Genomic DNA, 25,281 nt, shown 5'->3' with positions numbered 1-25,281 from the left:
CTTTATTTTTAAATTAAATTACTATTTTATAAATAAATATTATATTCTCACCTTTATCATTTGCATGGTATTTTAAGGGTTTTTTTTTTTTAATTATCTTATTGAAATCTACCCACTATGAACTTCCTATTTACACTGTGCCTTCTCCGCATTAAATCTCTAAATTTTCGATCATATCCTTGTGGCCAAGGAGGCACTGCTGCATCATGGACGACCATAGGATCGATATTGCTGTGAGCTGCACCCCCCGCATACCGGAGTCTCTGCTTGCTGAAAAATCCAGAGCTTATGTGCCGCAGAAGGTTTCTCTAGGCCCGTTTCATTACCGTTCTAATCCCCAACTTGACGAGTCTGAAATTACCATTAAAAGAGACCTCCCTTGGGTCAGATTCTGCGTCAGAGACCAACAATTCGAAGAGCTGATTCACAGCATGAGAGATGATCAAGGATTTATCAGTAGCATTCGGCAATGGTATGCGCTTTCCTACTCTGTTCCTGAAGACATAATTATGTGAAATTATGGCTACAGATGGCTTATTCCTTTTGCAATTTTTGAGGTATGGTCACCATTTCTGTCGAAATTTCACTAGAAATTGAAAATCAGACTAAACAATACTCTTTCAAAAATTACAAGTATGCACGCCTCCTTTTTCTTTTAGTAGAAAGACGGACTTTGTACAACTAACCATTTTATTGGGAGTTGTCTATAATACGATTTTTTTGGTGATTTTTTGGAGATTTTGGTGACGCAATCCGCTGAAGAAATTGAGGTTAAATCTTGATTTGTTGTAGTTAAAATGGTTTTTTAACTGTATATTTGGATTCAGCACCCTGAAAAACTCTTGGTACGCTTTGATTGTGTAGAAACTAGCTTTCAAACTTGCGATTCCAATAAATTGCTGTCGAATTTTGACTGAAAAAACCCACTGAAAAAACGTAAAAAATCTCATTATAAAATCGTTGTTCCAAGCTTCGAAGTCCATTTTTTCCCTTTCACTTTATTTCTCTTTCAACTGTATTCGCGTAACTTATTGCAGGGAACGTGCTCGAGCAAGTCCAAAAAAAATGATCCAGTTAGAATTCGAGAAGTCCAAAAAAAATTAGAATTCCTTTTTTATAAAGTGTTTTGAAGAGCAAGAACTTAGATCTTGTTTTCCAAAATCGTTGTTCCAAACTTCGAAGTCCATTTTTTCCCTTTCACTTTATTTCTCTTTCAACTGTATTCGCGTAACTTATTGCAGGGAACGTGCTCGAGCAAGTCCAAAAAAAATGATCCAGTTAGAATTCGAGAAGTCCAAAAAAAATTAGAATTCCTTTTTTGTAAAGTGTTTTGAAGAGCAAGAACTTAGATCTTGTTTTCCATGTGGTTCCTTTGATGTGTAAGAATGTATTTTTTTATTATTTCGAGTTGAGGACAACGCTATTATTTAATTGTAAATGTGGGTTATTGGTTTTATGGGTAAGAATGTAATTTATTATTATTTTGAAGATGGTGAAAAGTTAATATTATTATATAAATTATAAATTCAGATGGTTGAAAAAATATAATTATAAAACAAGTGCTGCATGCAGCCTGTAGTCCATGCCGTAAGCGAATGGCCTCCCTCAAACACAAAACCTTGGTTTGTTCCTGACTGGGCGTGCATGTAAGCATATCCCTAATTATAACAATGCAGTTACTACGAATATACATATACCTCAGTGTTCTGGAATATGATTAGGGTAATTGAAATGCTTATGATGATACTGGTTCCTTTCACTTTTTCAAGTTCATCATATAGGGCCTTCTTATTTTGCCTAGACAACCACTGCAATACAATCACAAAAAGATTAATTTTACAGGTAGACATTATGTTCAAATCTTGATCGTTCGACATATGGAATATGCATTGCACTTATATGAAAATTTTTGTTGATTATAATGAAAATTTTGGTGGGCGATTATTGGTCTTGGCCTACTGACGAGGGAATCTGTTTGTGTGATGAAATCTAGTGCATAAAGTGTGAATCTATCGCTGAATACCGAATATAATTAAACCAAATCTATTGCAAAATGGAAGTAAAATATTAAATTGAAGAGTATGTTGGCTAAACCTTACAGTTCCAGCGTGATGGATAGCCCGTTCAATATAATCATGTGGCAGTGATACCTTCGTATTCCCTTCGAAATATGGTAAACTTCAGCGGCACTCTGTCTCTGCTCATAGCCAAGGTTTTGGCCCAACCTTGCATCGCCATGATCGACCCTCCCTCTCTGTGCCCACCCACAATTTTTCCTCACAGAGCATCCTCTGCATGGCTATTTTTTGTGTTTTCCTCCATTTTTTTTTCATGGGATATGTACCTTTCATATTTCTTTTCTAGTCTGCAAAAAAATTTTTGCATACTTTTCATTTCCTAAAAAAAAAAAAAAAATTCATTTCCTTAAAAAAAAAAAAAAAAAAAAACCTATTTTTATAGACCTTTTTTTAATTTCTCAAAATAATATTTTAGTTTTTTGTGTTTTGTTGTCAAACACAATCTATGTAATTTCTTTTAAGAAATATGTTCGTTTAACTTTTGCCGAATAAGTTTTTTTACTCATAAATAAAGTCACACAATTTTTTTTTAAATATAATGCTTCTAATTTTTTTCCAAAGAAAAAATTTGGGGTTGTGCGTTTCCTCTCAAGAAAAATATTGATAAGGGGATTTCAAGAAAAATATTGATAAGGGGATTTCATGAGTGAATTCATGCATTACACAAAAGGATTCCCCAATACCTTATCCCCTATCCCCCATTGCCCATCATAGGTCCCTACTAAATATATTCAACTAACAAGATCCCCCAGCATTGCCTATATCGGTCATCATAAATTCAATTTATTACATGTCTCAAGAAATTTTAATAAAAAACGGCTTCAAGATTTCCAAGAAAAACCAGATTCAAGATAACAGCGGTTAGATCAAGTTAACAGCGGCTACAATATTTGCAGGAAAAATAAGTTAACAAAAACTAGAGGAATTGCGGGAAAATTAAACTAAGCCTCCACAAATTTCGACCAACGCCACCCAGATTTCAAGAAATTTCAGAACAATTGCTGGAATGCTTCTTAAAAAAAATCGAAATGAACAGCAGCTATCAGGTTTGAAAATCGAACTAACAATTGTTAACGGTTTCAACAAAAATAGAATTAATTAGGAAACATGGCCTACCTAAAGGAATTATGGATTTCGGAGTGCCACATCACTATGTATGCTGGTACTGTTTTAGTATCTTACACTACTATATATGAACTGCGTTAACGTGTTAATTCTATTGGATTCTAAGATATTTACATAGTCTACACTCTAGCAACTAACTAAAAAAGTTGATTCAGAATTCAAACATCAAACGAGTGTATACATAAACAGAAGCACCGCGACGTCCTTATAGTTAAGAGCAGCCAACACGTTTCGAAGTCAAACTAACAATAGTTAATGCTTTTAAAGAAAAAAAAAATGTTTCAGAGAACGATATCACTATGCGTGTTCGTACTGTTTTAGTGATCTGCACCACTATATATGAAGTGTGTTAATTTGAGAGATTTGGGATTTCCATTAATTATAATTTTTATTCTTCTTTGAGTCTCTAAAATACTACGTGGCCCCATTTTGCCATGCAAGGTTACATATGTGTGACCCTTCTGGATGTATGACACATGTTTCTGGATGCAGATTTCGTTTGCGTTGCTGGAGCAACGTTAGCAAGGTTACAGATGTGTAGCACCTCTGGATTTGGTCGGTGCCGTGTGTGAATTGAAGAACCCACCAAAAGCTAAAGTAATTCGTTGAACCTTAGGTAGATCAGAATTTAGTCAGAGGCACATGAAGCTATAAAACCTGGACCCATTCAGGTTTGGCTATAATTCTGCGGTTGGATGTGCACTATAATTTTCCCTCTGTGCAGTAGAAAACTTATTCTCCAGGGTAGCGTAAGCACAGTGAGTAGTTCCACACTCTGTCCTGCAAATCCAACACAAGAAAAGCATTGCTCGCTTTCTCCATTTGATCTTCAGCTAGCAGAGGCCAACTACATTCAGTATGTACTCTTCTTCCAACATGGATTTGTTAATAATTCGCATGAAGTAACAATTGAGCGGTTGAAATGGAGCCTGGAAAAAGTGCTCCTTCATTTCTACCCTTTCGCTGGCAGATTGGTCGACTCTCCCGATGGTTTTCTAAATATCGAATGCAATAACGAGGGTGCCCAATTTACAGAGGTCGTTGCAGACGCCACTCTTGACCAGATTTTCCTTCCCAAAAGTCCTCGCTATATTCAGGAACTGCTGTTTCCTCTGAACCATTCTATCTGTGCAGACGGCCGATCTCTTCCTTTGCTTGCAGTTCAGGTATGTGATTGAAAAATCTCTTAATTATTTAATTAATGATTTGAAAGATGTTTTCTTTGTTACAGTTTACTATACATAGATGTAGAAAACAGATTTTTCTACTATATATTTTCTTGTCAGTGACAAATTTGTTAAGAATTGGGTACAAATCCCTACTATGGTCGAAATATAATCAATTTTTTGAGCACCCAACAACTTTGTTCAATTTAAATAAACTTAAATAACTTTGTTCAATTTAAATAAACTTAAATTATAATAAAATATGAACGGAATTGTAATTCAATAAAAACTCTACTTTCCCAGTTTTGCAGAATATTTCGGTTCATTCTCTCTACTTTCCCAGTTTTGCAGAATATTTCGGCTCATTCTCTCGAGTGGACCGGAACACCGTATTCTTCGAGTGGACCGGAACACCGTATTCTTCTCATGTTCACTGATATTTGAATATCATACAGAATATCATTAATATCGCCTCTAGTAAATAGAAGAAACAGTTGTTGAAAAAAAAAAACGATGCATTTAAAGCAGAGGAAATTAAAGAACGAAGTGGATGCATTTTTCGTTGAGTATTTTGGTAAGTTCACCTAGAAGCCACGGTGCTAAATTTATGCTTTAAATTAACAGGTTTTCCATGATCCTTTGCAGTAGATCCCTTACAGCTAACAGAATAACATCAGAATAACATAAAATAACAAGTAAGGTACTTCTTCGGAGTTAATTGCATCTGAAGTTTGCCCAAATACATAAAGATAGTCTGATACATACCAGGTCTGTTAGGGCGCAAACTACAATGCAGTGGCATTGTATGTATCAGGTCTGTCAGGGCGCAAACTACAATGCCACCGCCTTCTACAATGCCACTGCCTTTCTCTGGTGCAACTATCTATGAACTACGTCGAAAGGCTAGAATTGAAATAAGGCTAGAATTGAAATCGTGCAGACTCAAGCTCTGTAGATAACAGAGCACGTCCAAAGACTGCAATTGAAATCGGCTAGAATTGAAATCTTGCAGACTCAAGCATGTAGATAACAAAGCACGCCCAAAGACTGCAATTGCAATTGAAATCTTGCAGACTCTTCTGGGCAGGCGGCGACTATCTTTTACAGAATTTACAGACACTGGAATTTTCCAAGAATAGGTATCTTGATAAACAATAGAGGCAAACGGTCTTAGGTTTTATACGGCCCTTTCTCTTGCAAGAAATTTTCCAAGAATAGGTATCTTGATAAACAATAGAGGCAAACGGTCTTAGGTTTTATACGGCCCTTTCTCTTGGAAGAAATTTTCCAAGAATAGGTATCTTGATAAACAATAGAGGCAAACGGTCTTAGGTTTTATACGGCCCTAGGTTTTATACGGCCCTTTCTCTTGGAAGAAATTTTCCAAGAATAGGTATCTTGATAAACAATAGAGGCAAACGGTCTTAGGTTTTATACGGCCCTTTCTCTTGCAAGAATTTTAAGAGTTGCATGCTAATAGTCATAAGGAAGGGGCCTTGCATGCTAATAGCCATGTGGAAAGAGCCTTGTGTGGAAAGAGCCTTGATATACATGTGGAAAGGATCTCGAAACTACAGCATACGTGGGATAAAATGATATTGTAAACTTTGCTTCAACCAGCCTACTTTGGATAAGATGATATTGCCTCAATCTTTCTGCATCGGGCAACGTGAAGGCTGTAATAAAAGGTCGATTGTTTTCCGAACCAAAAACTTTGCTTAAAATTTCGTTGAATGAAATTGGGAGCATTAAAGTTAGGTTAAAATGAAAAAACACTGGAAAAAAATCGGTCAAAGTATAAACTAATGATCGGTCAACGATCTATCGATTACTAATAGTTCTTCATTTTATTATAAGACTAATAATGGTTGATTTTATTATAAGGTTCATTCATAGCTATGTAATCAAAGTTTGAATATATCGATATATATATATATATATATATATATATATATATATATGAGATTCTTTATCTTTATTAATTTGACACCGTAGAGTTTTAAAGAATTAGAAAAAAAAAAATTAATAGATATAATGAAATTTTTTAAGTATTATTTTTTCAAATTAATTTTGTCAAAATTTAATAAATATTTTTAAGAAACATAAGTTTAAGTTATTTTTTTAAGAAACATAAGTTTAAGTTATTTAATTTTTAAAGCCTTGTTTTAGTGTTTTTAGGATGTTGAATCCAATCAACAACATATTTACATATTTTAAACTGCATTAGACTAAGAAAAGGTCATTTTATCTAATAACTAGATTGACATAAAATAAATGATATAATATATAAGATTTACATTTCAACTTAAATATATGCATATGTAATTGCAAATATGATGTGTAATGCATTCATGTGTTATATAAGTATGATGTGTAATCCATTCATGGGTTATATAGGTATGATATGTAATTCATCCATGTATTATATAAATATAATGTATAATTCATGTGTTATATAGTATTTTTTTAGATTACCTTTTAGGTTTTAAAATTTTTTATTTTTAAATTATATTACAAATGTATATAATATTTTATTATTATTTTTATTTTTTTATTTTTTATATAATTTAAATTAAATATTACCATAACAAAATTGAATACATTTAATTGTTTTTATGAAATATAAATATATATCATATTTATGATTCAACTTGTTAAATTATTATGTGATGTGATTTCACGATTCTACATATATTTTAATATAATTGGTAAAATTTTTTATTTTAACTAAAAAATGAAATTACATTCACATTGTTTTATAGTGTAATTATCTTTTAGTATCAAAAACTAAAATATATATTTCAAAACTTTATACTTAACTAAATATCAAATAGTCATGAGTTATAATTTTCCAATAATATTTCCAAATAAAACTAATCAAAAAGTTTAATGTATTCATTAGAGATGAAAAATGACCTCAAACAAAATAACTGTGCTATCAAAATTAACTTCAAAAAAATCAATAAAATTTAAATTAAAAAAAATCACAAAAATTGGAAAAAAATTTCTTAATCTTTTTAATATACTTTTAAAAATATAAATCAATATTCAACATTACATAGAATATCTTATAATAATACTAAAATATCTTAAACCAAAATGAATTTACCACACTAAAAAATTACTTCATAAAAAAAAGCTATATAATATATAATATAATAAACTTTATTTATAGTCTTTAATTTTAAGTGAAAACCAAAATTTTTAATTCTAATTTTCAAATTAATTGATTCCAATATTTTTATTTGAAATATTAGTTTCAGCTAAAAAACCAAAATATTTGAATTCAATTTACATATTATTTGATTCCAGTCTGAATATCATCTTCAAAAACAGAAAATCTTCGATAAACTTTTACTAACTTTCAAAACTACAAAACATATGTAAGATTTTTGTTAATTGAATTTCGTCTTACAGCAATAAAACACTTAAAAGATTTTTGTTTAATGTCCTCGATGACCCATTCCAAAAAATTAAAATATTATATACCAACCACAAATGAATTAATTAAAACGCTCTAAGGGACAGTTTAATTGGGAATTCCAGTTCTCACTGCTAAATACTTTTCTAATTGGGAAATCAAAAGGTCAAATATTCTCAACACCCTTAAAATTAGACCTGGTAAGTAAATTCCCCCCTAAATCTACCATTTTCTAAAAGCCCCACAATCTTCAATAAATGTCCCTCTATTGAATTGTATGTTAAGTAGAAGTCCATGAAACGCTCCCATGGAGTCGTCCAAGTGGCATAATAAAATCACCCATCCAACTCAGATGTTGGTTTCCTCGGAGCATAATAAGGTTTGCCATGCCATTGGAACGTTATCGGTGAAGAGAGAGCAAAGCGGTTGGTTCATCAAAGTAAAACCTTAAAATACAAAAGCCCCAATGTTAAGTAAGAAATTATAATGGTACATGTTTTATGGAAAAGAAGGCAGATATTTTAGATGAATACTAAATAGTTTATATTACAGTTTTATTGAGATGATATTTTCTCAGCGGTAGTTTTCGATTTTGAGAGTGATGGAAATTTCAGTCATATTTTGAAAAAATCTAGCAGAGATTTTTGTAAATCTAAGTAAAAGCTGTCAAAATTCAAAAACAAAAACATGATTCAAACACTACATTTACAAGATTTTTCAATTTTACACTGAAAATAAATATGTTAGAAAGTGAGATGTAAAATAAAATAAGAAAAATAATATGTTTTTCTCATAACTAATTGAGTTATATTTCTAGATAAGTTATAAATAATATCATATTTTATTTAAAGTAATGATAGTTGGTATATAGTAAGTAGTCATATCATGTTTCTTGTATGGACATTATTGAATTTGTTTAGTTAAATATAGGTTTTCTTATCTATTATTTTAAATACATTAATTATCATTAAGGAATCCTTAGTGTTACTTTTTAGTTCATAGTTAATCTTCATGTAGCATAGGCCCAACTTAGTATATGGAAACATAGTAAAAGTGATTCCAATCATTATCATTATTAAACATGAACCATGTTACAATAAATTGGAGACAATGTAGCATTTGGGATACCCTAGAGCGTAAGTGTAGGCAGGGAATACCTTTGAACAATGTAATTTTCCTTCACATTATCAATTATGGGTTGATCACATTAGAGATGAATTGGCTAGTTTGACCCATAGACATTCTTCCTTGGGTGGTTGTTTCTTGTTGTGATCAAATAATCTCTCTCTCTCTCTGTCTCTCCATACATGTGTGTGTGTCATAGGTAAAAATGAGAATGGATTCTATATCTTAGTATCATAGCACAATTGTGAAACATATGACTAAAACCTACAAAAATTAATGTAGATTTTATGTAGCCTTTCACATTATCAATTGTAGATTAATCACAATAATGATGAATTGGCTAGCTTAACCCATAGACATCCTTTTTTAGGTTTCTCTCTCTCTCTCTCCCTCTCTCTCTCTCTCTCTCTCTCTCTCTCTCACACGCACACACACACACACATTCATAGGTAAAATGAGAAAAGGTTATATATCTTAGTTTCATGGCACAATTCACATAATGGTCATGACATGAGAAGGTATAGAATTCCCATGATCCTCATCTAAGACAAAGAAATTTCAAGGTGAGCAGAATAATATTGCTATGATTAAAGCTTGTATAATGGATGGTAAATCAAGAACTAGATGGAATACTTGAGAGAAACTTATTCTAAAAGAGCTAGAAGTTTTGGCATAGTAGGAGGAGTTTCCTCCTTTCAACATGTTTCAGGAATTCCAAAAAGTGTGACTTCCTAAGTTCCATGGGGGTAAAAATGGGGATATAAAGAAAAGGCTTGATTAAATATCATAACTTTATGCTTTGTCTTAAGGATGTACCATTCTAATGAGAAGTCCTAGATAGCCATTCTTCAAATTAAGAATCTTTCTTTTATATGGTGGTACACAATGTTAAGGCAACTAGGGATGTCTAATGAGATGTTAACTTGGGAATTATTTGAGGAACTTTTTGAATTTTTTGTGCAAGAAATGGAAGACTAATCAAATTAACATCTTATTTCCCTAACCTAAGTGACTCATACTTTAATTCAAGCAATAGAAGACTCATCAAATTGATGTCTTATTTTTCCTAACCTAAGGGACTAATACTTTGAATAAATATTAAATATGGTTCATGGAATTAACCCCTATGTTGAGTGTTTGGGTGCATAAGATATTTGAGTTAACATGTTTATTAGTGGTTTGAATCCCACCATTGATGCTAGGATCAACACCCTAGACCTATCCACTCTTTTTTTGAGTTAGTGTATTGATCATTAGGAATGGAGAGGGAATTAGCAGTCAAAGGAGAAGTATGCAGGGTGTCCAAGATACCTAGCCACCATGTCCACCATAGTTTAAATAATTTGGGAAATGAGGAAAGGCCTTCTTGAAGAGATCTAGTTCCAAGCCTCTTTTTATGGTTGTAGTTTAGTTCCTAGTGTGGTCACCTCTAAACCATGAAAAAAATAATCCATGTCACATGGATCTATTGATACATACCAACATATCAACAATAGGGAAAAACTCAAATGGTGAATTTTCAAGGTATTGGATTTTTACAAGGTTGGGTAAGACTCGATGGAATGGTTAGGATATAATGGGGGACATATGTGGGTCCAATTTAATATATATGATAGTGAATAATTTCCAAAAATAGCATTAATATTTAATGGTTAAGACCATAGGTACGTTGAATGATTTTTAGTTATATATTTTGATTGATCATGGTGCTATAATTTTTTTCATATCACCTCTTATATTAGAAAAGTGTGTGTTGGAAAAGTGTGATTACAATGAATTTAGCATGGTAGAAATTACCTTTAGGGAAAATTGTTTAGTGGCATCCAATGTTTCAGGATTCCCTTTAAATTTTAGCACTTGTAAAAACCAACTAAAGTTGTACATCATGATACTAGGTTCTTATGACCAAATCGTAAGGACCAGTTGCAAGATAATACACTAGTACATATTGGTGAAAAATCCAACGTCGTACTCCAATAGTTCAGCCATATTATCAAAATTTACTTTCATTTTTGCATTTTTCTTAAATCCCCAACTTTCTTCGAATATCCAACGAACACAATTATCATCTGATATCTGACAATACATTAGCCAGATATCCAAAAATAATTGTGTTCATCAAATATCCAATGAACCTTCAATTTTCGTTGGATATCCAAAGATTGACCAGGTCAATTATCTATCTATCATAATATTGATGTTTGATGATCACACCAAGAATTATGAGAAACCATAGTCAAAAACCCTAGAAACCCTACCCTATCTTGCATTACCCTATAGAACCTTGGAGCAGCAACATATTCCTTACCCAACTTAGATTCCCTAGTTTCGTTATCAACTCCCTCTTTAGGTTTTTACTAACTCCACTCCCGCCATGTTAGTCCATTGATATGGGTAAAACAATGTGCTCGTTCTCAAGCCAAATTCTAGTGTATTTCTGTAGAAACTTTGATGGTGGACAAATGAATAATAGGTAAGAAGGCGTGAATTTTGGTACGGACAAAGAAGCAATAAGGGAAAATAAGCTTAATAATGCAAATTATTAATTAAAAACAATAGGCCTAACCATCCTTTTCATTTTGATCACCACTACTCTCACCACAACTACCTGATCATCTTGGAAGCAACTGGTGAATTCGTCAATTTTTTTTCTTATGCATCAGTGTGAAATACTATATGTGTTTCCTAAATGTTGCACCAAGCTACAACCTGACATGCTCAAAGACACTAAATGCCACAAACCACTACTAGAAATATCTTTGGCAACAATTCTCTGAGTACAAATTCCCCCTATCGGTTTGTACTTGCACTTGTAGAGGACCAGTTTTCTAAAGCAACAAGTTTTTCTTCTTCATAACAGTAGCACCAAAAAGGTGTGCCCATTTCACATGATTTGCACTTGCGCTACAAGGGGCTCAAATAAAATACCTATTAGAAATGGTTCTAAAATAGAAGAGTCCCATGGCCTCAAAAAGGAATGTCAAACTTTTCAAGACCCGGGAGAGAAAGAAGAAGATGAAGATGACGAGGATGAGGAGAAGGATAATAGGTCTTTTGTTGTGGATGGTGGAAGGTTGCATAGTGACAAAGTTAGTTTGTAGGCAAAGAGATGACCAAAAATGCAAGAAATCTTAGACCTCCAAATGGTTCCCGGCATTGGGCCAGGTAATATGCAAAAACTAGTACATAAGGGTATTGCCCGAGTTTTAGACATCAAAAAGATCTACCTACAAAAGGTGAGGAGGTTTAATATCTGTAACCCTATTTTTTTCCATTCTTCTTTTTTTTTCTTAAATTATTTAAACTTGAGGTTCTAAGATTCTCTATCAAATTCTCCATGCTCTTGGCCTACTCAAACTAGCTTTACTCTGGCTTCATTTTCTCAGGGCCCTTTTCCAACCCTCAAAGAAATAAAAATATCTCTTATCCTCTTTAAAATTGTTAACATGAAAGGTCTCAGCTGGTTGGTAAAGTTGAGGTGTTGTTATTCAACATTAACATTCTTCTCCCCATTCCTCTCACTAAATGGATTTTTTCACCTCTCACGGTTTTCCTTGCCTAAGCATGTAGACCATTTCTCCAACTGTGACATCTTAGCAGAAGGGTAGCCTCTGTAAGTGAGACAAGTTTTCTTCATTGTAATAATCCAAATTGGAAAGAGTAACTTACATTTGTTCACTAGAAGAGCCTATCCGAAAAAAGAGGGAAGAGGTTCATTCACCACTTAGAATCATTATGTGCATATCATCACAAAAAATGTGAAACCAACTTCTGACATCGTAAAACTACATATTTTTAATTCACATACAACTTGTGTTTGTGTTAGCTAGGGTTGATAAATAGTAAGAAGGCTTCACATTCCCTACATCTTCGTTGGTGCTAGAATCAAGCTCTACAAAGTTTTCCTTCTCTATTCTTATGTGAAAGGATCCCATTATTTCTCCTACGGGTGAAGGAAGAATGCACATACGAAGGCCTACACCACATGTGTTTGTGTTATCAAGTTTTGATAAATAGTAAGAAGGTTTTGTAGCCTCTACATCACACTGGTAAGTTGTGCAAAGCTATCCTACTATTTTTTTATGGAGAAGATCATTTCCCCGATATGTGAAGTAATAATTCACACATGATTGTTGAATAATCTAGGGAAAATTAATTTAATGAGCTTCTTCTTGCCATGATAACTATTTGTGAGGTATTTTAATTTTTCCTTGTTATCACAATATTCTCTTGTTATTATTAGAGTGTGTCTTTTAGTTCAAAAAATAGTCACCAAAACAAAAGAGACAAGAACACAAGATGTTGGCTTTCTGCCATGGCCAAAACCTCTCACTCTTTGAGAGAAAAAACCACACAAATTCTTCTTATAGAGATTCTAATTGATGAAGACCATAACCAAGAACCTTGACCTATATTTCCATTCCTAGACCAAGAAACAACTCTCCTTCTTCCTTGATTATTCAATTTCTTCATGGCACTGAAACATGATCACTGCAACATTCAAATGTTGTGATATATCCCTGAAATTTGGCCTCACAGATTTTTACATCATACCTTCATCGAGTTGCATGATGTAGCATCTAGAAGCATCATGTGGCACCTAGAATTTATGATCATCACATCACTACAGCTCTTGTTATCACTGAGATCTATCACTAAGCATCATTGAGTATCATCTTACCAAGACCTTATCCAAACTGCACCATTGTCCATCCGATATTTCATTGAATATATGCCTGAGGCAGTGAGGAGGATATCACAGTAATATTACCCGAAACTAGTATGCAATGTGATTGAACCTCTTCTTGTCTTAACCACCAAGAGCCTCAAGAAATATGCCGATAAGTTTGTTATAAGTAATCTTCATTTTTTCTCTCCTATACTCATCTGAAATTTAAGAGAATTGTTGAATCTATCCATTGTAGAAATGCAAGGGTATAGGCTCCTATATATAGTTGTTGGGTCATACATTTAAGCCTACCTATCTTTATGAACCAACGTGTCCTTTTATGTTGATCTGACATGTCATTTATAAATAAATATATATAGATATATATATATATATATATGAAATTTTCCAAAGGTTGTGTCTCCATTTATTGAAGCCGACATGATGTTAGGTCCCTATATATCTATATATATATATATATATATATATATATATATATATATATATATATATATATATATATATATATATATATATATATATATAGTTGTTGGGTCATACATTTAAGCCTACCTGTCTTTATGAACCAACGTGTCCTTTTATGTTGATCTGACATGTCATCTATAAATATATATATATATATATATATGAAATTTTCCAAAGGTTGTGTCTCCGTTTATTGAAGCCGACATGATGTTAGGTCCCTATATATATATATATATATGAAATTTTCCAAAGGTTGTGTCTCCGTTTATTGAAGCCGACATGATGTTAGGTCCCTATACTACTAGTGTAACCCATTATTGTTATTAGTACGACCCCCTTATTATATTATTGTGCCCATATCTTCCCCAAGTTATTATTATTATGCCTGATAGAAGCCCACTATTGTTATTGTTGTGCCCCTACAATATTATTGTTATGTAGGCTCTGATTGTATTGTGACCCCTTAGACTCCTATATATAGAAAGAAGGTATTGTCATTTGTATCATCCAAGAATTGTTAATTTTTGTAATTTAAAGGAGCTTGTCCCCTTGAAGAGGTTGATTTTTAAGTCATTGGTCTATCTTTCCTATCTTTTTGTGAGCCGGTTTCATAACATTTTCCATCAGAGCTTTCGATTCTAGGGCTTCACTGCTCCAAATAGGCCATTGTGGAATTTTCGATACAAATTTTTCTCTACGATGTTTCAGGAGATTAAAAAAACCCATTTGAGCCGAAATCGTTATGAACCTCGGTTACGAATTTCAGATCTTGCCTCACTATATTTTCGAAGATATGATTTGAGGAAGTTAGGGTTTTTTAAAGCTCCATAATTCCATCACAAACAAGTCATCATGGCATTTTCACTATACTTTTTTCTACAAAGTTTCAGACTCTAAAATTAAAACTCATTTGAGCCAAAATCTCAATGAAGCTTGGGCCCAAATTTTAGATCTTGTTTCGCTATATTTTTGGAGATATGGTCCAAGACATTTAGGGCTTTTGTAGGGTCCTGAATTACATTCAAAACAAGGGACCTAGCAAAAATCGTCATAACTTTCTCTCTGAGCATTAGATTGAAATTTCATAAAAATTTACAGAAATACGATAGCCTATGGTTTTCTGTGTATTGGTTTCAAGTCCTAAGGTTGAAATAGTGACATGTGGCACTTCGTACAAGTTCGCTCTACTGAACCAATCTATAATTAGGTCATCATGGGAGATTTAGCATAACTCTTCCTTGGAGAATACAATCTTGATTGGACTTGCGGGGTTGGACTCATAGGGCTACCGCAGGATGCAATTTCAGACCTTGGAGATCTGAAATTACAAAGATACAATAGATTCAATATCGACCTCCTACAAAGTAAAAAAAAATTGTGTAGTTTTTTTTAATTTTTGCATAATTTTGATTGAAAAATTAGTTTGAAGGAATTCAAAGGGCATGGAAGCTATGGCATGGAAGCTAAGATGGATGGTATCGAAGAAAAACTTAAAGGAAACATGGAATATTTGAAGACAAATTTGACAAAGTTGCTACAATAAATTCTTACTAATGGTGAAAGGGTAGTAAAGGAAACTCATGATCAGAACAAAAGAAATGTTAATCATGATTTCATAGACTCTGACGTTGGATTGAAGACCCACCATGTTCCAAAGATTGATATGAGGAAGTTTGATGGCAAGGATCTCGTAACATGGATACTACCAATGGATCAATATTTCAATCTCTGTATTGTGCAAAACACATAAAAGGTACGCATTGCAACTTTATATTTAGAACCAAATTAGTTTGTATGGTATTGATGGCTTTTCTCTCGTAAACAATTTGTCACTTGGAAAATTTTTATGGAAGAAATGATAGTACATTATGAGGATACAAAAAGAAACACCTTTTTTAGCCAATTGATAAATATCAAACAAAAGGGTTCTATGATGGAGCACATTGAGGACTTCCAAAAATTGAATATAAGGGTAAAAGATATTTTAGAGGAGCATAGGATTGACGTGTTCATAGGTACTTTAAAGGATAACATCCAACATGAGGTTCACCTTTGGGAACCTGATTCATTGGAGAAGGCATTCAGATTGGCAAGAAAAATGGAAATCAAAATTATGGCAACAAGGAAACCTACCACTCATAACTATAAATATGGAAGTGTTGTTTCTCCTAGCCTTTCACCACCTACAAGGTTGACACCACAACAATTGGAAGAAAAAAGAGCAAAAGGGATTTGTTACAATTGTGATAGAAAATACACTAAAGGTCATAAGTGTGCTGAGAAGAAATTAATTTACATAGATGGGAAAGAGGAGCAAGAAAAGGAACAAGAAACGTCAAAAGAAGAGGATATACACCAGGAACCAATCCCAGAGAAAGAGGAAATCTGACCATATCTTGTAATTCATTGACAATAATTACCACTCCTCAAACTCTCAAGATAGAAGGGCATATCAAGAAGAAAAAGGTAATAGTTTTGATTGATTCAGGTAGTACCCATAATTTTATTCATTATAAGATAGCCAAGGAATTGAATTGATTCCTATATCCAGCACAAAAGTGTCAAGTAATGGTTGCAAATGGAGGAACCATAAATTTCTCTGGAAAGTGACATAATATCAAGCTATCCATGGGATAATATGTCTTGAATAGTCCAATGCTTTCCATTCCAATGGGTGGTGCAGATGTTGTACTAGGAGTCCAATGGCTACAATCTTTGGGTACGATAGCTTTTAATTTTCAAGAACTTTTCTTGAATTTTTTTTTGGGAAGGAAAGGAAGTTGAATTAAGGGGTATTGAAGGGAAATCAGGAAATATAATCAGCTCTAACAGTATGACAAATCTTCTAAAGAAAGAAAAATGAAGCGTAATTGCACAATTATGTTCACTAGAGGTTCCCACGTCGAAATCATCTATTTCTCCAGAACTCCAAAATGTTTTGGACAATCATTCCAAGGTATTTGAGACTCCCAAAGGCCTCCCACCTATTCGTGCTCATGATCTTGCTATTCATTTTATTCCAGGAAGTGTTCCCCCAAACATCAAGCCTTACAAATATCCATATGCTCAAAAGAGTGAAATTGAACGTATGGTTGCAAAAATGCTAGAGATTGGTATAATTCAACCTAATCAAAGTTCTTTCTCTACTCCAGTGGTATTGGTACACAAGAAGGATGGATCATGGCGCATGTTTCTAGATTATAGGGAGTTCAACAAGCTTATTATTAAAGATAAATTTCCCATTCCTGTCATTAATGAACTATTGGATGAATTACATGGAGCAAATTACTTCACCAAGTTGGATCTTCGTTTAGGATATCATCAAATTAGAATGAAGACTGAAGACATTCCAAAAACAACATTTAGAACTCATGAGGGTCATTATGAATTATTGGTCATGCCTTTTGGCCTTACCAATGCACCTTCTACATTTAAAGGTTTGATGAATACTATTTTAAAACCATTAGAAAAATTGTGTTAGTATTTTTTGATGATATACTAATCTACAACAAGTCTTGGAAGGATCATGTTCAACATGTTGACAGGGTGCTCAAACAATTGGAGGAGAAACAATTATATGCAAAAATGTCCAAATGTTTCTTTGGAGTACAAGAGGTGGAATACTTGGGTACTCAGTTAGCTCATAGCTCATCTTATCATCCTCAATCTGATGGGAAAACCGAGATAGTGAACAAATGTTTGGAAGTATATCTTCGTTGCTTTGTATCTGATAAATAAACACAATGGGTCAAGTGTTTGCCTCTAGCTGAATGGTGGTATAACACTTCCTTCCATACTGCAACAAAAATGACCCCATTTATGGAACTTTATGGATATCATCCATCGTCCATCACATCATCTTTAAAATAAAATTCTAAGGTTCAAGCAGTGGAAGATCACATCGAGCATCAACAACAAGTTTTCAAACTCTTATAGGATAACCTCACTTTAGCGAAGAATAGAATGAAACAACAGGCAGATCAACATCACATTGAAAGAAGTTTTGATGTAGGTGATTGGGTATTTATATGACTACAACCATACAAAAAAATGTCCCTCAAGCAAGCTAATAAGGATAATAAATTATCACCAAAGTATTATGGTCTGTACAAGGTGTTACAAAATATTGGTACTATGGCATACAAATTTGAGCTTCCTGCATCTTCCCAAGTGTACCTAATTTTCCATGTTTCATTCTTAAAGAAGGTTATAGGTGAGAAGATCCCATTTCAAACAATATTGCCAAAACTTGACAAGGAAGGAAAATCATATTGGAACTAGAAGCATTCACAAAAACAAGAAATCGACCACTATGGAATCGATCAATTTTAGATATCTCATCAAGTGTAAGAACTTACCCACTGAAGATTCCACATGGGAGGATGATAATTTTATACAAAAGCATCCAAAACTACTCAAGCATTGAGGACAACACTTTTTGAAGGAGAGGAGCATGTTAGATCCCTATACTACTAGTGTAACCCCTTATTGTTATTAGTGCAACCCCCTTATTGTATTATTGTGCCCATATAGTCCCCATGTTGTTATTATTATGCCCCATATAAGCCCACTATTGTTATTGTTGTGCCCTTACAATATTGTTGTTATGTAAGCTCTGACTGTATTAGGACCCCTTAGACTCCTATATATAGAAAGGATGTCTTGTCATTTGTATCATCCAATAATTTTTCCCTTTTTTTTTATGTAAAGGAGGTTGACCCCTCTAAGAGACTGATTTTTAAGTTGTTGATCTATCTTTTATATATTTTTGTGAGCTAGTTCCATAACACATGAAGTTTGAGCACACACACACACACACACACACACACACACACACACACATATATATATATATATATGTATTGATGTCGTTAGGATGATTGTGCTTGTATATTCTCGAGGACTCTTACAAGTTTAACAACACTTCATATACATGAATCTGAATTATACATTTATGACAAGATGACATATCCCTAAAGACATCGAGAAGAAGTCTTTGACCTATGAAAAACACTTCTTGCTCATGAAACCCATGATGAAAGGAAAAAAATAAATAAATTTGTTTATTATTTACATAAAATCATTATTACAAGTTGTTATGAAGACTGAACCTAGTTACACTTTCTTCAACACTCCCTATTAACTAGGGAGGTATTCATAATGGTACTTGGTCATTATCAATCTGAAGAATTTCTCATAAGAAGAATCAGATTGGTAACCCATCTATATAGAATCATAGTAACAAACATTGTTTCCACAACAAGTCCTTGACTAAAAACTGTAACTCTCATTAGATCAGAACATAATTTTGGCAAGACTAATGAATATAGACACCTTCGTCATTATCTCTCAAGGTACATACCCACCCGGGTGTTCACTGAGTATGACCTTCTAGGTATATTCTTATCTTGGGTTCCCAACCCTCAAAGAATATCAGTCCTCTTGCCTATTTTTATATTGGATGCCCTACACATCCTCAAAAAGCATCAGATTCCAGATGATTACCCAATCCTCCATTCTTTCTTCCCAAGCGAAGACAAGAATTTTGTGTCTATCTCTCCCTCTCAACTAGGGAAGATATGCCCATTCCTGTAAAGGAATGTACCCAAGCTCCCTCTGATTAGGAACTTGCCTAAGCTCCCTCTTAATTAGAGACTTGTCAGTGCTCCCTCTCAACTAGGGACTCTCTTTTCATCAACGACTTCTTCTTCATGGGTCCTTCAACCACTTGATCAATTTCATTCCTTGATGTCATGAAATTTAGTTGAGTTTCTTCCTTGTAGGGCATTATCCATCAATCACTTTCCTCCTTGGTTCGTTATGACATTCCTTTCTTCATGGAAAATGGCCTTCTTGATACGTATATGGAACCTTTTTCATAAGGCTACTTCTTTCTCATCATGCTTCTTTCAGGAATTTTCATCCACCACATGGATGCTAGTTGTACTTTCAATTATAACTCTTGTTCCAGTAGACTTGCATGAACTCATCCAAATATTATTCAAGAAATCAAAACATAACATCAAATAAAATAGTACCTTATGAGATGGCTCTTCATCATGACATCTTCCTATACTTATCAACATCCTTCATACATGTTGACACTTCTCCCAAAGATATATATTGTCAAGGGTCTCCATATTTTTCAGATTCTCATTAGAGTCTTCATATCTTTTTGGGAGATTTCATAGTCAAATATTCTTGGTTTTTTTTGGATGTTGATTGGCTTCATCAGGGTTGAATATCTCATTATCTCTTCCTTCCTCACACATTCCATTCCCATGATCTTTTAATCATAGTTTCTTAATTGTAGTCAACCACCTCATACTTCATATGAGAACATATTATGTTTATTCCATCTAGTGTGACTTATGCCTTCCTGCATCCTTTCATAGGAGGAGATCCTTTTTCTCTTGATCATGCTTCTCAAGATTGAAGTAGTGATCCTACAACCATATGACATTAGTTTATAATATTAAACACAAGCATACATACCTCATTTTACCTTTAGGTCATCTAGGCTTCTACCAACAACATCCTTGATTGAAAAGATATTCAATCCCTTGATCTGCTTCATTTCTCATGTCATCATAACATCATCCATGAGTTCCACATGTTGAGTTTTATGATGAAACACTTGCTTCCTCTATATATTAGTGAACCCTCCGATGAGGATTCCATCAGAGAATATTGGGGATATTGTATATCCCCATCTGGAAGATGTTTCCTTTTTGACTTGATGCATGATAAACCTTGTCCTAGATGACTTATTCATTTCCTTCAATGTTCAATGAGGTTCCCAAGAGCTATATCCTTCATGTTTGACTGCCATCGATTTTGTCCTTCACGATTCCCATGGTGATGTCACGAACTCTTGTTTCTAATGCTTCCATGATGCCACAATGCATCTTATTATCATGGTCATATCTATAACAAAATATTTAAGAGCTGATGATAAGGCCCTTTTTGTGATGGATACCATCTCAATCATAGTAGAGATCTATTACTTCCTCTTTCCTTGGCCCTTTTCTTCATCTTCCCCCATCTTTTCAACGATATGAGTTTTCTTTTCATAATATTTCCATGGAACTGTTCTATCTTGTTTGAGGACCAAACTTCCCTTTCCTTTTTGCAAATGTTTGAGTCATTTAACCTTCAACACTTTTTCCCTCAACTTGCCTTTTTCTATCTAGCATAGAGACCATAATTTGTCGAATGAGGTAGCTTCCTTGTGTATGGAAATTTGTTACCTTGCTTATTAGTTAGTGTATTTAAGAACAATGATGACTATTTCTTATCATCTCTCCCAGAACTCCAATTGAGATCTTTATGAAGATATCCCTTCATTCTTTGATACCTTCAATTTTTTGTAGATCAAGTCTAAGTGATATGACCTTCTTTACTGCATTTTCAGAGAATATATCTTCTAGTATTTTATATATCTCTTTGATGTCTCCTCTCCTGCTACATAGGGACCTTTGAATGATTTCATAAGAATCCTATGAGTCCCTTGATCCTTTTCCATGCATTCAAACAATGCTTGACCTTCAGAGACTTTTCCATAGATATCAATGACTTCTTTTCTAGGGACTATATCTATCCTCCTTTATTATGCAAGGAATTTTGATGACCCAATCAATTTATAGATCTCCTTGCAAACATGAAGTCATTTAACCAAATTTTATTATAGAATGAAAGATACTTACTTGACAAGTGAAGATGAACTCTTCTACTTGATCACTTTGATGATGGTTAAAGAAGATGTATTAGAGCTTCCTCTAGGATAATCTTCTTTCAAATGAAAAAGCCTTTATTCAATAGAAAAGGTTGCACCTTTTGATGAGGATGATTTGATGCTCCCTCAGATGATCTTCTTCTAGGGAAAGGAGATTATCCTTGCTTGTTTTATAACCTTGAAGATGATGACAATCCTTTTCACCTTCAATATGGTTTGTCTTCTTTTGTAGTGTAGATCAAGACTGCTTCTATGGTTTTCACTTTCTTCAAGATGATGTGATATTTGTTTTTGAGGTCCTTCGAGCTACCTTTCTTTATAGACAACTAGATGAGGGTCTTCATGGCCTTTTGATTATGACTATGTAGACAAAATCTCTTGATGTTTTTGATTACTTCTTCGATCCAAGGTTTGATCAAAATCAGGTTTGATTCTTCATTCTAGATCTTGATCCTTTTCTTTGATAACCTTCAACTTGCTTTGATGCCTTTCTTGAAACTTGATCCTTTAATGTTTCTTTTCTGCCCTTCCTTTGACTTCAACACCTTAGCTCTGATACCATGTTGAAGAATCTAGGCCAAATTACGTTTATGAGATTCGTCTTTCCATGATAACTATTTATGTGGTATTTTAACTTTTCCTTATTATCACAATCTTCTCTTGTTAGTATTAGAGTGTGTCTTTTAGTTCAATAAATATTCACCAAAACAAAAGAGACAAGAACACATGATGTTGGCTTTTTTCCAGGGCCAAAACCTCTCACTCTTTGAGAGGAAAACCCACACAAATTCTTCTTATAGAGATTCCAATTGACGAAGACTAGAACCAAGACCCTTGACCTATATTGCCACTCCTAGACCAAGACACAATCATCCTTCTTCCTTGATTCTTCGATTTCTTCATGGCACTAAAACATGATCACTGAAACATTCAAATGTTCTGATATATCCTCAAATTTTGGCCTCACAGAGTTGTGCATCATACCTTCATTGAGTTGTACCATGTAACATCTAACAGCATCATGTAGCACCTAGAATTGTTTATTATCATATCATTACAACTCCTGCTATCACCGAGATCTAGCACTGAGCATCATTGAGTATCATCTTACTGAGACCTTATCCAAAATGCACCACTGTCCATCCGAAATTTTAGTGAATATATGCCTGAGACAGTGAGGAGGATATCACTATAATATTACCCCAAACTAGTCTGCAATGTGATCAAACTTCTTGTTGTCTTGGCCACCGAGAGCCTCAAGAAATATGCCGAGAAGTTTTTTGTAGGCAATCCACATCTTTTCTCTCTTGTACCCATCCGAAATTTCAGAGAGATGTCGAATCTGTCCACTGTAGAAATGTGAGGGTACATGCTCCTATATATAGTTGTTGGGTCATACATTTAAGCCAACCTATCTTTATGAACCAATGTGTCCTTTTATGCTGAGATGACATGTCATTTACGTATATACATTTATGACATTCTCCAAAAGTTGTATCTCCATTTATTGAAGCCGACGTGAAGTTTGAGCATATATATATTGATGCCATTAGAATGATTGTGCTTGCCTATTCTGAAGGACTTTTACAAGTGTAACAACACTTCATACATGACTCTAAATTATATATTATGACAAGATGACAAATCCCTAAAGACATCAATAATAAGTCTTTAACCTGTGAAAAACACTTCTTGCTCATGAAACCCGTGATGCAATGAATACAATAAATAAATTTGTTTCTTATTTACATAAAATCATAATTACAAGTTGTTATGAAGACCGAACCTAGTTACACTTTCTTTAACAATGATGGTCTACACTACATTTATATAAGCGTATATGACTTGAGGAGACTATTCTCACTACTACATATACTAATAAATTTCAATTAAATAGTACAACAGTACGGCTAACATTGATTGTACCGACGAAAATTATAAGAATTAATGTCAATTTTTTTATTTGTTTTTTTAACCGGTCTGCATTCTTCGATATTTTGATGGCATATCTCCACATCATCATAATTACAATGGTATTCTCCATATTGTCGTAAGGACAATAGTATCCCACAATCATCACAATACCAACAAAAATACCCCCTTGACCAGTCACTTCTATCCATTGAGTTATTAGTGGAATGATAGGTCACTTTTTGACTAGATAAATTTGACTTGGTCAACTATCATCGGAATTTAGACGTGATGTAAATTTATAAATATGTATATTTTAAGAGACATTGTGAATTTTTTGCTATAACTACAATGGTTCTAAAAGGTTATAAGGTCTTCTTGTTGAGTGAAACACACACACACACACACACACACACATATAAAGATCAATTACATTACAAAATATAATAGATCTAGTACACCACTCAATTTTTTAACATAATCATCGCATAATTTTTTTGGGGATGAATGTCAACAAACATTAATAGAGGGGGAAATCAAGGGGATGATGGGAAATGTTATTGGCCTTACATTAAATGTGGGGGCTTACATCGCATAAGAGTTTTAAAAGAAGCAACTAAAAGATATTGTATGAAACATGGGCACATTGAAGGAGGACCAAAGGAATATCATCCCTTGGTAAGCTATATATTCATTATTTATTGTTTTTATCATATTTGTAAAGATTTATATTGTTATAATATTTGTTATGTAAACTAATTTCTCATGATTGTTTGTAATTATAAATTCAAGTCGGTCCCCTAGTTGATGTCTAAATTCCCCAAGTAGTAGGTGAAATGATGTTGTACAAGTTGAGGAACATGGAGCAAGTATTGAAGATCAAGTTAATGATCCTATGGAAGAAGATGACAATAATAACATAGTTCAAGATGATGAGACAGATGAATTTATCCGAGACTTGTTTGCTCAACCAATCAATGATCATGATGAGGACAATAATGATATTCTTGATGAACCTTAGCTAGAAGGCTCAAGAGAAAATATTCTCTCCAATACATTATTGTTGATGAACTTAAAGGTTTTAAATGTTTTATAAAACACTTATATGATGTAGATCCTAATGTATGTAATATGTTTCATCACATATTATACACAAAGGTTATTTTTTATCCCTTTTGTCTATTAACTAATGTGTAAAATAATAATTAAATATTTATTATTAATATTTTTTACACTAGCTAGTGACTTGTTATGTTGTAGATACGGTTAGGTGAAATTTTGTTACCATTGACAAATATTTTACCTCACACATACCAAGATTTATATGCTGTTATGAAAGAAATTGGAATGGAGTATCAAACTATAGATGCATATCCTAATGATCATATTATATATTATGGGCAACATGTATTGAAAAAAAATACCTACAATGTCATAGCAGTAGATATAGAACTGATCAAATAACAAAAAAAGGTACCTCAAAAGGTTCTTCATCATATTCCCATAATTCCACATTTGTAGTGATTGTTCAGGTGCAAAAGAATAGCACAATTTATGGATTACCA

General features: G+C 33.4%; 1 protein-coding gene across 1 annotated transcript in view; it reads left to right on the top strand.

Moving 5' to 3' along the window:
- The first annotated feature begins 206 nt into the window (after positions 1–206).
- The window catches only part of LOC149179840 (uncharacterized), a 58,084-nt gene continuing 33,009 nt past the window's right edge, over positions 207–25,281 (top strand). Inside the window, exons 1-3 of the mRNA XM_089413663.1 lie at positions 207–472; positions 3,928–4,369; positions 4,681–4,784. Coding sequence (XP_089269789.1) covers positions 207–472; positions 3,928–4,369; positions 4,681–4,784 — 812 coding nt within the window. The remainder of the gene's footprint in view (positions 473–3,927; positions 4,370–4,680; positions 4,785–25,281) is intronic.

This window comes from Pinus tabuliformis, chromosome 3_2 (genome assembly GCF_031772625.1).
Source record: "Pinus tabuliformis cultivar Carrire ecotype Pingquan chromosome 3_2, CPIR1, whole genome shotgun sequence".
NCBI classification, from domain to species: Eukaryota; Viridiplantae; Streptophyta; class Pinopsida; order Pinales; family Pinaceae; genus Pinus; species Pinus tabuliformis.
The sequence above is the reverse complement of the archived record's forward strand: the minus strand, read 5'-3'. Positions and strand labels throughout refer to the sequence as shown.